This window comes from Semicossyphus pulcher, unplaced genomic scaffold (assembly GCF_022749685.1).
Source record: "Semicossyphus pulcher isolate SPU_LCO1_2020_fin unplaced genomic scaffold, fSemPul1.0.p SCAF_9, whole genome shotgun sequence".
Classification (NCBI taxonomy): domain Eukaryota; kingdom Metazoa; phylum Chordata; class Actinopteri; order Labriformes; family Labridae; genus Semicossyphus; species Semicossyphus pulcher.
The window spans coordinates 11,511,502-11,524,994 of record NW_027211770.1 but is presented as its reverse complement, the minus strand read 5'-3'; the positions used below and the strand labels follow the sequence as shown (position 1 = coordinate 11,524,994).

At 42.7% G+C, this 13,493-nt stretch overlaps 1 protein-coding gene across 1 annotated transcript in view; it reads left to right on the top strand.

The window, feature by feature from the left end:
* LOC138584577 (ankyrin repeat and IBR domain-containing protein 1-like) overlaps positions 1-13,493 on the top strand; it is a 43,975-nt gene that overhangs the window by 17,045 nt on the left and 13,437 nt on the right. The window contains exons 7-15 of the mRNA XM_069656847.1: positions 539-627; positions 741-885; positions 1,588-1,754; positions 4,418-4,506; positions 6,611-6,741; positions 9,605-9,739; positions 11,629-11,715; positions 12,098-12,164; positions 13,251-13,396. Of these exons, the coding sequence (XP_069512948.1) occupies positions 539-627; positions 741-885; positions 1,588-1,754; positions 4,418-4,506; positions 6,611-6,741; positions 9,605-9,739; positions 11,629-11,715; positions 12,098-12,164; positions 13,251-13,396 (1,056 nt within the window). The remainder of the gene's footprint in view (positions 1-538; positions 628-740; positions 886-1,587; positions 1,755-4,417; positions 4,507-6,610; positions 6,742-9,604; positions 9,740-11,628; positions 11,716-12,097; positions 12,165-13,250; positions 13,397-13,493) is intronic.

Here is a 13,493-nt window from a genome sequence, read left to right as displayed (position 1 = left end):
ACAGTGCCAATCGACCCCGTCTGCTCGAGGGCCTGTTTAAAGGTTATAGTTGATTATATCTCATTCTGCTCTTTCACAAATCAATACTTACATTGTTGAAGTACACTGCCTCCTCTGTGTCTTTTGTTAGAGTAAGTCTCTCTCTGTAACGAGGCCTGTGTGTGTGTGTGTGTGTGTGAGTGTTTGTGTTTGTTCCTGCTCGTGGCTGTTAGTGTCTCTAGTTTCTGTGAATGTGAGAAAATACATGTAATCTGTGAGCCACATGCTAAAGAGAGGTCACCGTGTTGGCCTGTGCTGGTCTGTAGCTCCTCCTTTTTAAATGAGTCAATCATTGAAACACTTCTAGAACACAAACTATTCTCTCAGCTTGTGCGTTTGTTCATTCAAAGGGTAATAATGCATGACCTGTTCTGGAGGGCCTTTTGAAACCGCACATTGTTTTCTGAATTATCTTTTATGAAAGACTTCATTCATCAACACTTGAAACACTTTGTGCTGTGGTCTCGAGACAGATTGTGTCTCTTCTTTTGTGTCACAGTGCGGCATCTGCTTGTCTTCCATCTCCGTCTTTGAGGAACCTGTTGATATGTCCTGTGGTCACGAGTTCTGCAGAGCATGCTGGGAAGGGTAAGTCATATCTTGGTTAGCCTTCAGATTCTGCGGTTAGGCTCAGGGCGTGATCTTCAGCATTCTTCTGTGTAAACCTCATTGCTGTCTGAAATGTATGTATGCTTTTTCAGGTTTCTAAATCTGAAGATCCAAGAGGGTGAAGCCCACAACATCTTCTGCCCGGCCTTCGACTGCTACCAGCTGGTGCCTGTGGAAGTCATTGAGAGCGTGGTGTCGAGAGAGATGGACAGACGCTACCTCCAGTTTGACATCAAGGTAGTAAGATGAGTCTTCTACACATATATAAAGATATGTTGACATCAGGGACAAACACATGACTCCTGCAGTTTACTGCCAGATCACACTACCAACCAGCCAAGTTCACTTTAGTTTTCAACAGAACTCTCTTTATTAAAAAGCCTGAGGGGCACAAATCTTATAAGAATACCAATGTTTTTGTTAAAGTTTTAGAAACTTTAGACATGTTGTAGTTCAGTGACGGATGGTCTTGGCACACACAGGTAAACATGCACAGTGAAAAGGATTATTGAAACACAAGTCAACATATTTATTTTTATCCAATCTTTTCAGATTTTAAGTTGCACCTTTGCTAACTTTTAAAACGTATCTAACACCAGGTAAGAAGGGTTGTCTCACTGATCTCTTCTGGTAAAAATGTTCTGGTAAACTGTCCAACTTGCAGAAAATACATCTATTTGCTTGCCACGTTTCAATACTCGACCTTGATCAGGCAAAAACCTGTGTTGAAACGTTGCAAGCAATTAAGTGTATTTTCTTCAAGTTGGACAGTGTGCGAGAGTTTACTTGCAATTTTGGTGGATTTTTTCCTCTCCTACACACCTGGCCTATGAAATAGATTTAAAAAATGCTCTGGGAAAAAAACTGTAATACCGTCTCCCTCACAAACGTACCTACAGCTCAACAACAGGTTGTTGTCATTGGTTTTTCCTTTTACAGGCTTTTGTAGAGAACAATCCAGCAATCCGCTGGTGTCCCGAGGCAGGCTGTGAGAGGGCGGTGAGACTGAACGCTCAGGGCCCCGGGACCTCCACCTCAGACTCCCTCAGCTTTCCCCTCCTTCGGGCGCCTGCTGTCGATTGTGGCAAAGGTCACCTCTTCTGCTGGTCAGTGATCATGAGACGTTAATATTTGCATAAATATGTGTATCAGTTTAAATTCTGACACTATTGTGATGCAAAGAAGACATTTTAAACTTTGAAATTAGATGTCAGATAGGCTGTACAATAAAAGCATACACATGCATAATGACATTATTAAGACACTGTTAAGGTAGAGTTAAAGCAAGACAACAACAGACATAAAAACACAGTAGAGAAGATAGACAGGTCATTATAGATGAGGATTGTAAAAGAGTAATGAGTATAAAAATACTAATAAAAGCAATAAAAAGCATAAAAGATAAGTAGCAGCAATAAAAAGACGACTTCACATTAAAGCAGGTCAGTAAAATGTGTGACATTAATTACACTGACTATCCTCAAAATAACCCCAATCTGGAAAAATGACTTTTTTTATTAGGTGCTATATTATTGTGAAATAAAAAAAAGTTTGAAATCATCAAGAGTCACCTGAGAGTCGGATGTTCGGTTGTAACCGCTAAGTAAAAATGACGACTTTCAGGGAGCCAACCAAGAATCTAATGGCCTCTCCAACAGAGAGCCCTGAAGCTCTGTGGGAACCATCCCTCTAAAAACAGCACTCCATTGATTACTTCTTCATAACAGAGGGGCGAGGTGGAAGTGACTTCTGAGTAAAAAGGCATATCGCAGCCCGCCTGGAGTTTACCAAACAGTTTGAGTTAGAGATCTGAGAGTACCAGGAAAAAGATTTCACGGTGAAAACCAGGTACCTTTCACGACCTGGCTGATAACAGTCTTTATGCTAAGCTAGGCTAAAGACCTGCCCATGCAAGCTTCGTACTTAACAGGTATGAGAATGACGTTATGCACATGAAGTGAACTTTCCAAAATGTTAAACTTTTCCTTAAACTTGCAATAAATAAAACCATTTTGGTAAAATGTAAAATGTACGGAGCCCCTCCGGTGACACACGCACTGTGTCTCGTATAAACAGCTCCCACGTGCGTTGTCGGCGCATCCGCTTGTCACCTGACTGTATCGTCACTGCTCTGTCATTTAACGTAATATCAAAGTAATATTTACAGACTGTATTAATTGAAAATGTATTTTTTAGGTCATCCGTGTTTAACGTTTATAACCGGGGTTAAGCCTCGGACAGCCCTGTACTGACATCAACAAACATCAACAATGCCACCTCCTAGATGACCTTCAACTACATTTTTCAATTATTCACAATTATTTCAATTATTACAGTCCGTAAATATTACTGTGGCATTACTATTATTGTTATAATCAGGGTTTTAATCAGTACAGGGCTGTCTGAGGCTTCACCCCGGCACGTACGGGCACACTTCAACCACCGGACGGTCTGGGCCGTTACGCACGACACGGATGAGAGTGTTTGTTATCTGTTCGAGCTGCTCTTGCTGGCTTACTCCAGGGAGGAAGCTGTGTTATAAACGGTTAATCTTGTACACCTGTCAAAACTCGACTTCAAAACAAACTGGTGAGTTGTGCCCCTTCCCCACCCAGCTCATCATCAGCCTTTATGTGACAGAATTGAGCTCCGTCGTGATGGGGACGCAGCACAGAGTGGACGGCTCCTCTCCTCAGTCGGACTAAAACAAGAGCAAACTGCACGGAGCAGAGAAACTTTATGATCGTGCTTGGTAATCATTAACACAATATGTTTTGTGAATTGGAGAGGAAGCAGATAGCATGGTGCTAGGCTATTAGTGGCCGTAATCCATTCTTAGTGAATCTATATTAACAGCAGCCTTTTATGCTTCAACAGACAACAAACTTCACACCGCGTTCCCACAGACGTGGCTTATGACTAGCTCTTATTTTATTGACAGAGCATCGAGTATACATTCACATTGGAGCCGTTCATATAAGACACAATGCGTGGCAACGACTCAATTATCTTGTGGCCACGCATTACTATTTCTTCCTCAGATGTCACCAGAGGTGTTCGGATTGCTTGAGAAAAAAGTCTTTCAGGACAGAATGTGGCATCCATGCATGAATCTTATTATTATATGATACAGTATACGCCCCTATGCACATAATGAACATGCTGCGTCTGTGCCCTTGACTGTCAAACTCCAGCACCTCTGCTGTTTGTTTGCATGAGTATCCATTTATTTTCTGTGTACACGTATTTGTAGCTACTCGTTATCTCTCTGCGTGTTAGCTTGGCAGCACGCTCAAGGGCAGGAGGGCCCAGATGCTGCGTAGTCCTCCACCTTCTGTCCTCTGTATTAGCTCTCTTGTAGCCCTGCAGAATGCCCCTGCAGCTCCCCACTGTCAAACCATGACCTCCACCCTTCCTCAACTAATTCTACACACCTCACAGCGCTTCTCCTCACTACATGCCTCCTGAAAGTGGTCGTCAGGCTCACTTGTCAGGTTTATTCAAGACTTCATTCGACATGACGTTTGTTAATGGAAGTGGATGCAGCACAGGTCTGACTTTTTCCCTCCCTTGACATGCTGGGGGGCGTTTGGTTGAAAGGCAGACGTGGTTAATTGATGGTTGACAGTTTTGACAGCAGTGTGTGACAGCAGTGTGCGACTGGTGTGTTCATCATTTGTCTTAATTGTATGTGCAGTCAAGGGACAGAATGGGAGCTTTGAATGGGTCATCAGTCTGCATCACCTTTATCTGTCTGCTTATGTTCCAGGGAGTGTCAAGGCGAGGCCCACGAGCCCTGTGACTGTGACACCTGGAAGATGTGGCTGCAGAAAGTCAATGAGATGAGACCGGAGGAGTGTGAGTATTAACATTAATAAACATTCTTTTCTTTTTCAGAGGAGTTTAAGACATTAAGTTTTCAGGCTCTTCCCACTGGTCAAAACACCCAGCTTCTTTGCTCAGTGGGAAAGGTTACAATCGGCATTCAGACCCGGGTCAAATGACTCTGCAGTAGACCCGGGTAATTATCACCTTGTCTCCGATCGGCATTGATGGAAACACAAAACCCAGGTCGAGACGCTAATCTCCGCCACCTTTCCAGCACGACGCTATGATGCACATTGAAGTTCCGGCCACTGTCGCATAAATTCAGAAGAACATACAAAGGCGAATGTGTTCTTTGTTTCGTGCAAGATGCAGCAACACTGGCAAGACAGCGATGTGTATGGAGTCTCAAATAGAATAAATGCACACAGAAGGATTCACAAATATATTTTACGATTTATATATAAATGACTCTCTTCAAAAAAAACTTTTAAAAGCACACAAAAATACTTGTCCTTCTATATAAATATAAAAAGTGTGACGCACACACAAATATTTCTTGTTTTAAATATATGTAATGAAAACGCAGAAATACATGTATTTAAAAGTATTTGCAATAAAAAAATCATCTGTTTGAAGTTACAATCAGGCGTGAGGTCTCCTGTAGGTTTGATCTTGAAGTTCAGGCAAAAATTAGGATAATAAACAACTCTTTAGGTTACAGTTTGGCTAGCTTATCCGAAAGCTGAGGAGATGAATGCAGGACAGCATCAGGCACAAGGCGCTCTGTGTGACGCAGGACGTAAGACAACAATCCCCCACGTGGGCGTGTGCGCGCATATGATTGGTTGAAAAGTAAGGAGACATCTGATTGGTTATTGATGATTCCCTGATGAAAAAAACGCATTTGTTAATCGAGCCACGGTAGGGGAGTCTCAGAATACCCACACACACATGCAGTGAAGTTCACAAACCAAAAACACATTTAAATACATACATTAAATACATGTATTTGTGCATTTTCATTACACATATTTAAAGCAAGAAATATTTGTGTGTGCGTCAGAAATACATTAGTGAATCTTATTTATTTATCTCATTTAGATATAAATCGTAAAATATATTTGTGAATCCTTCCATGTGCATTTATTCTTTTTGAGACTGTTCTGGCTCCATAGAGGTGAGAGAGCTGCTTCTGCCCTGAGGGGAAGTTTGTTCTTCGCCCCCGCTTCTAGCGCGTTCGTGACCTCAGACGGTGACGCTGCTGAAAAGAGACCAAAAGGAGGATACTCCACTGGCAAAGGGAAAACAGACAATCGGCATTTATTAGAGGGTCTTCCCGTGTCTGAAAAACCTGCGTCAACGTGCTAATTTTGGTGGGGAAGGGGTAAAACTGTACAGCATGGTGCCATAATGTCACATGGTTTAAAAGGAATATTGGTCGAGACTACACATTATTAGTTTTACTAAGTCCTCACACCTGAAGAATTGTGTTAATCTACTTGGCGGTAAATTGCTCTAACAAAGAAGTAAAGTTCAGAGGTGTAATCTTCTTACTTTGCCAGATTTTTTGTGCTGCAGTCAAGTGATTGATTTGGAGCTAAATGGCCTGGAACTCAACCTCCGTAATTACAAACAGTTTAGTGCTGAGCCTATTTAAACCCACCATCTTGATGATAAATTATTAATTAAAATGAACAACCCACTCATTGAAAGTCTGCATTGTTTAGAAGCAGTAATTGGACTGTGGATAATCTAATAGATGATTTAAGATGGTCCAAAGAGCCACTTCTTTGAAGTGACACTCCAAAGATAAAAGCAATTATTTTGTTGTGGAGATGTCCTCCCCTTCGATTCGCCCAGATTTGTTTTTTTCTTGGCATTTCAAACAGCACATCAGAGGTGCTTTGATAATAGCCAATTATTCTGCTGTGTGTGTGTGTGTGTGTTTGCTAGGGGGGTGCGTGAGGTGGGGTGCATGAGCATCTTGGGAGATGTTAGCAAAATACACATTAGTCAGGCAGGACAATTTTCCTCTCAGTGCAGTGGTCTGTTTAGAGGCTGTGGGAAGAGCCGCTCTCATTCGGTCTCATTATTCCTTTATTTGTTCTCTTAACCCCCCCTCCCTCTGCTGTAGTGGCGGGTGTGAGTGAGGCTTACGAGGATGCAGCCAACTGCTTGTGGTTGCTCTCCAACTCCAAACCCTGCGCCAACTGCAAGTCACCCATCCAAAAAAACGAGGGCTGCAACCACATGCAGTGTGCTAAGGTAAGTGAAGCCGCGAGGTTTCACATCCCTGTCTTACTGATGCAAGATGTAACAAGTCAGATGTTTTACCTCAGAGGCAGAGATTGAGCGAGTAGATTGTTTTCATTCGAATTTTTAAGTGAAAAAACAAAATTAGCAGAATTACAGGAGGATTTCAGACGTTGGCCTTGGTGATTGGATCATGTTTTTTAGAGCTCAGCACAAAGATGTTGATCAATTTTTAATTAAATTTGATTAATTATATTTAGTGGGGAACCTGTAAGCAGCTTAACAAAATGTTGATGTTGGTGATTTTTTCTCTCTATTAAAATAGACATGTTTTAATAGATAAGGTGCAAATTGCTCATCAATCCTCCCGCTAGCATGCTGCATTTTTTAAGACCCCCTCCAGTAAAAAGTTTTAACCTCCAGTTTAACCTTGTGAACATCTCGGTGGGGTTTTTCATGTGCAACAAGACATATCAGGGACAACATCAGCAGTCATCTCCATGGCTGGGCCTGTCTGCTTTTAAGGTGCAGTGTACCAAGGACAGGCTGAACCACACGTTATAGTTTGCCGGCTTTGAGACGCCACAAACCTAAGGAGCCAATCCTGTTAATCGACAGGGCGACGCTATGCATATCATTATGTGTAACCTATGGCAACCACTTAGGCGATGAGCGAGCCAGCTGTAACCGTCATCGTAATTTTTGCAAACTTACTACTGACTGTTACTCCTACTGATTACTACATTTCAAGCCAGCTAAGCTTCAACAAGTTGCCGCTGATGGCAGAGACGTGGTACATAGTGGGCGGGGACTTTGCAGATTCAGGAATTTTTAATGAAGGAGAAGGAGGAGATGCCTTGGGAGGATTTTTATAAGGTAATTAAACGTATTTTGCAGAAAAAACATCCATCCATTATCTAGACCGCTTATCCTGTTCAGGGTCACGGGGGGGATCCTATCCCAACTGTCATTGGGCGAAAGGCGGAGTACACCCTGGACCGGTCGCCAGTCAATCACAGGGCTGACGCATAGAGACAGACAACCTTTCGCACTCACACCCACACCTACGGCAATTTAGAGTCACCAATGAACCTTACAAGCATGTCTTTGGACTGTGGGAGGAAACCGGAAACCCAGGAGGGAACCCACGCATGCACAGGGAGAACATGCAAACTCCACACAGAAAGGCCAACTTTGCCCAAACTGGGGTTTGAACCAGTGACCTTCTAGCTGTGAGCAGCCCCAGAAAAAACATATCAGACACAATTTATTATTTCCAGCAGAGCATTTTATCTGTCTTAAACACAGCTGGTCTTTAACATTGTTTAACACCTTTCCATTTTTATAGCTGTAGACAATCAGGTATTATTTGTCCTCACAGGCTGAATTTTCACTTAGAAATGATTGGATTTTGCATACTCGTTTGATTTTAATGCATGATGATAAAAATATTTAAATAACTGAGTCTGTAACAGTTGTGTTAACTCACTGATACATTTATTTTCTAGACTTGAGGAAGTGAGACGTTCTTGCTCTGGTGAAGGTGACTGTAGCAAAGGTGTTCAGTAATGTCATCTGAAGTTCTGAAAGTTCTGCTATTATTGTAAAGAAAAAAAGCAAAAGGTATAAGAGGCAGCTGAAGAATGTGTCTCGCTCACAAACAATCCGGCTGAAAGCCAGTAAGTCCTGGAGTTAGACAGCGACCTCTGTCTCGCTGCGATGGAAGAGAGTAATACAGTGCTGGTTGAGTCATGTTTCCTGACAGTGTCTCTGTTACTGCCACTGTGGCTGGAGGGCAGGCCATGAAAGCAGCGCAGTGCAGCCACACGACCGGGCTCCTTTTGTCTCTGTGACAGCCTCTCACTGTCCCCGTCCTGGTTAAAGAGGCAGACTAGAGAGCGAGATTAGTTTGGAAGAAACAGCTTTCTCAGGCTGAGAGGCCATGCAGGGCTCAGCCTCTTGACCTGTTATTACCTGGTAAGAAATGGCTTTACCCCTGTTGCTTAGAAACAGGAGACTCGGTGTCTTTGTCTTTTCGCAGCCGTTTCCTTCCCTCCGGTCTGGCTTCACACTTTTTTATCTTTAGTGTCTCCATTTCACACGCTGTCTTTTTGTGTCTCTGCGCCTCCATTCATTCCCCCTCCCACTCCTTCATTTTGTATTGATTTTTCTGAAGTATCATGTAAGCGTGGGGTTTTCAGGAAAACAGGTCTCAGCCTTTAGGGTTTTGAGCTGCTCCGTCTAACTTGTCACCAACACAAGTACATGCGGCTGGGCGAGAGAAATCACTTACACACAGATAGGCTGCGGATTGGAGTGGCTGTAGTGTTTTGTTGTTCTACAACACCCGATGGGACTTGCTGATCTCATATGTTGTCTGAGTGCCTTCTAGTGATTCACCGCTTCATCGTTCAAACAGCCGCCTCTGTCCTCCTTTAAACTTTGCCAATTGTAAAAGAAAGAAAGAAGACTGAGATACAGACGAGTGCATAGATCTTGAGTCCTCGGATAGGGACTGGTAAAGATATCCTTCCCCCTTACGTCAAACTCTGTTAACATTTTGAGAGCATTAAAAGGACATACAAACAGACTTGTTGATCTAAAACGATCTTTGCAGCTTTAATAATCTTGCAGATACGTACTTGATAATATTAGAAGTTACTTTACATCAGCTGAGATGAGCTGAAGTCTTTTTACTTTTAGAGGATTAATCAAATGAAAAACATCCATGGAAAAGGTGTACAGCATTTGTTTTAGGATGCCATATAATGTAAACTGCATAGCTGGACATAACTAGCATTGTTATATTCCAGTTTCTGATGTGACGGCTAACCAGAGCAGATTTAAACCTGATAGTTCGATTGTCTCCTTCCAGTGTAAGTATGACTTCTGCTGGATCTGTCTGGAGGAGTGGAAAAAGCACAGCTCATCAACTGGAGGCTACTACCGTTGCACCCGCTACGAGGTGATCCAGCAGGTGGAGGAGCAGTCAAAGGAGATGACTGAAGAGGTACAGGCACACACACACACGCAGTGGAGATGGACAGATCATCCTAATGTTAGTGTGATGGATCAATAATGCCTGATTTAATAAGGCGAAAGCCGGAAGCATATGTTCCATGTGTTTCAGCACTGTTAAACGTCCTCTTTCCAAAGTGAGACCTTACAGTGTGTATTAGTAGTGACTTGATGGAGTGTTTGCAGCTGTAGTGGGGATTCCCTTGTTATGATGTGCAAAGTTTCTACACTGGAGAGAGCAGAGCTTGGGCTGTTTGATGTTATATTTAAGTTGTAAATGTACCTCACGATTTATAATGGAAAGCTCTGAGATTTGGCTGTTAGAAGTTGAGACTGAAGCACAGAGCCTCGAGCAGCAGATTAGGCTGCAGGGGTCTAGTCAGCTCCACATTCTCCTTCAAACTTCACAACTTCAAACTAGTTTTTAACCCCACCTGACGCTGACCCAGGAGAGATGACTTGCAGAAGTTTATCAGACTCCACACAGCTCCCTCTGGAGCCACAAAATAATCCATACAGCTTTTTGCACAACTTGTATTGCTCAAGACCTGTAAACAGACTTTGATAGATACATCTGTGGAGTTCCCCTTAAGTCAGATTCAGGAATTCCTGTTCTTAAATTTAGTGTAGGGGTTTTTACACAATTGATTTTTCCCAACTGCCCAATAAATATGTGGCGTAAGCGGTCTTCTCCTTAGCTTACAGTTTGACTGATGAGCTTGACCCAAAAATACACTCTCCTTTTTTGTTCTTAACTTTCACAGTTAAATGAGAACCAACAGGACAGTGCTGGAAACTAGTATGTTGATCCAAACCAGTGACTGTATAGAGAGGGATGACACGTCTCCATCTGCTCTCATTGTACAAAATTGAAGCCAAGGTATATGCGCGACAGACGCTGCCATCTTGGTGACGTTATTTGGAGCCAGAGCTGCACAGTAGAGATCGGCGGATGGATCCGCCGTCGCCTCTTCTGCTAACCAGAACACACACTTAACTTGCTGAAAAAAACAGCAAAGATCCCGCACGTCGTCGTGTTTAACAGCAGACGTTCACAGATATGGAAACTTCAACGACTGTAGTGATTGTTTTAGTTACGTCTCCTCTCGCCGTTCCTCCTCTGCTCTGATAATACGGAACAGATCGGCTGTAGGAGCCGTATTTGTCAACAGAGCTGTCAATCATCCTTTTTACAGCATCAAATAACTAATTAAAAATAAACTTGTCAGAAAAATGAACACTTGGACGTAAATCAGCACGATAAGAACTAACTATAATGACAGAAACCATGTTTGAGAAATATATATTTGGTGTGTATTATTATTTTATAGTTTGACTCATGTCCCATCTGTTAACATGGAGGAGGCCGGCTTTATGAGCTATTCTGCAGCCAGTCAGCAGGAGGCGGTAGAGATGTTTTGGCTTCACTTTTAGAGAGCTGTCATGTCGTCCATCTTTTTATACAGTCTATGGCACAAACACACACACTCATACAATATTTAGTAAATGTATTTACATACAGTATATAATTATTCAAATAGCCACGCACCATTATGGCTATTTGAATATTCATATACTCCAACAGGAGAGTCTATGGAGCATGCATAAGTAAGATACATGCACACAAACAAGCTTTGTCTGGGCTCTTTCCCATGAAGCCATCAACAATCAATTCCCCCTCCCTTCATCAAAGGTGAAAAGAAGTTCATTGTCAGTCTGCACCAGCATTCCCCCCCCAGTCACAAGTGCTGATTTCACCTGTGGCACTGCTCACTTACTGTGACTGCTCTCAACCAGAGTAGCTGCACTTTCCTCTGTGAGGGGGAACAGCATGCTCTGCAGTTTATTAACTGTGACTGGTGTCTCATCACGCTCTTGCAGGCAGAGAAGAAGCACAAGAGCTTTCAGGAACTCGACCGTTTTATGCACTACTACACACGCTTCAAGAACCATGAGCACAGCTATCAGGTAAACAGGCCTGGCTTAGCCTTTCAATGATGTCTGCTTTGCATAGTCATGCTGTGGATTTAGCCTGCGGGAACATGTGATCTGGTGTAAAACTAGCTCTTGACCTCTTAGGTGGGCATACTCTCTACGGGAATATGGAAATGTAAAGATCAAAGTGTGTTAAATCTGTATTCTGTACATCTGAAATATCACCACAGACTGATCTACTTTCTTAGATCATTGACGCAACAATGATCAGACATTACTCTGCCTTGATTTAAACACTATGCTGTTCCCGCTGTCGCTAATACATTAAGCATATTCTGTGATTAGCTTCATTGTTTAGGCAGTCTCTTCAGATGTTTCTGCTGAACAATAACAGCGTCTGTCTTCCTCTCAACAGCTGGAGCAGCGCCTGTTAAAAACAGCCAAAGAGAAGATGGAGCAGCTCAGTCGAGCTCTGAGTGGAAGTGAGTGTCGATCTCTATTACACTTCAGACACATCTTAATCTAGTCGTCTGATATTGAGCTTCAGAAGCAGACAGGAGGGAGAAAAAGCACAAAGGTGTTTTAATAATGTATCAACAGTGGGCACAGTTATTATTCAGCAGGCACGTCTGTGTTATGTAAGCTTTGTCTAGAGTCCCCAGTCTGCACAGGTAATTACAACCTGCTTAGCATCACCAGGTTTTGTCTTGATACACAACACTTACATTTCAGTCCGTTCTGGTTGCAGTGGTGTTACGTACATAAATCTGCCTGCCAGCTGACAGAGAAATTGCAATGACCATTACTCAGCGTTTATGAAACAGGCTCATTTGAAAGTGCGCACAATTCCTGGCACTTTAATTAAGAGGAACATTTACACCAAACATTTAGTACAATGCAGCTGTTCTTTCACAGGATTTCTCCTCCTTTTGTACCGATCTTGTTATACGTGTTGGTAATTTAGGTTGAAATAAGAGAAGTATTCTTCAAAACTAGAGATATACGATATTATCGGCACGTCATTGGTATCTGCAGATAATGGCTTGAAAATGACATATCGGCATCGGCCGATATGTCATTTTTCCACCGATTAAACAGCGCTATAATTTTGCCTAAATGCCCGATGATTCCCTAAAAAAGCATCAAAAACATCAGTGCAAAACTAACTTACATATTCATGGACGCACACATGATAAAAAGAGTCCGTCAGCGATCACTGATGTCTCCGTAGTAGGTGCAGTAAACAAGTCCGGGCATGTCTCCCTCACTGCCGCGTGTCGAGGGGATGCTGGATGATGTGACCTTTTATACAACGCCTCTTCTGTCAAGCGTGAAGAAGAGTGCGAGATGTCTGGCAGTTTTGGCCTCTACAATAAGAGTAGGCATGATATCACTTTCACTACAGGGGAGACTTGATGTCCTCTGCAATGAGGTGGGAAAAAAGTGCCTCATATATCAGTGTTGAAATCGGCATAAAAAGGGTTGGAAAATATCGGCAAAAAATCCCATATGGTGCATCCCTATTCAAAACTCATTTCTGTTATCCCCCTCTCGTCTTCTCTTACCAGGGGATGGAGGCCCACCTGACACTACATTCATTGAAGATGCAGTCCTAGAACTACTGAAGACTCGCCGCATCCTCAAGTGCTCTTACCCTTACGGGTTCTTTCTGGAGCCCAAAAGCACAAAGAAAGAGATCTACGAGCTTATGCAGGTTTGAGCCCTACTTATTAAGAAAAAAGACAAATGTTCCCAGCCGCTGCTTTTATGTGGGCCATTAGAGATGTGGAATTAAAGCTTTCTACCTCATG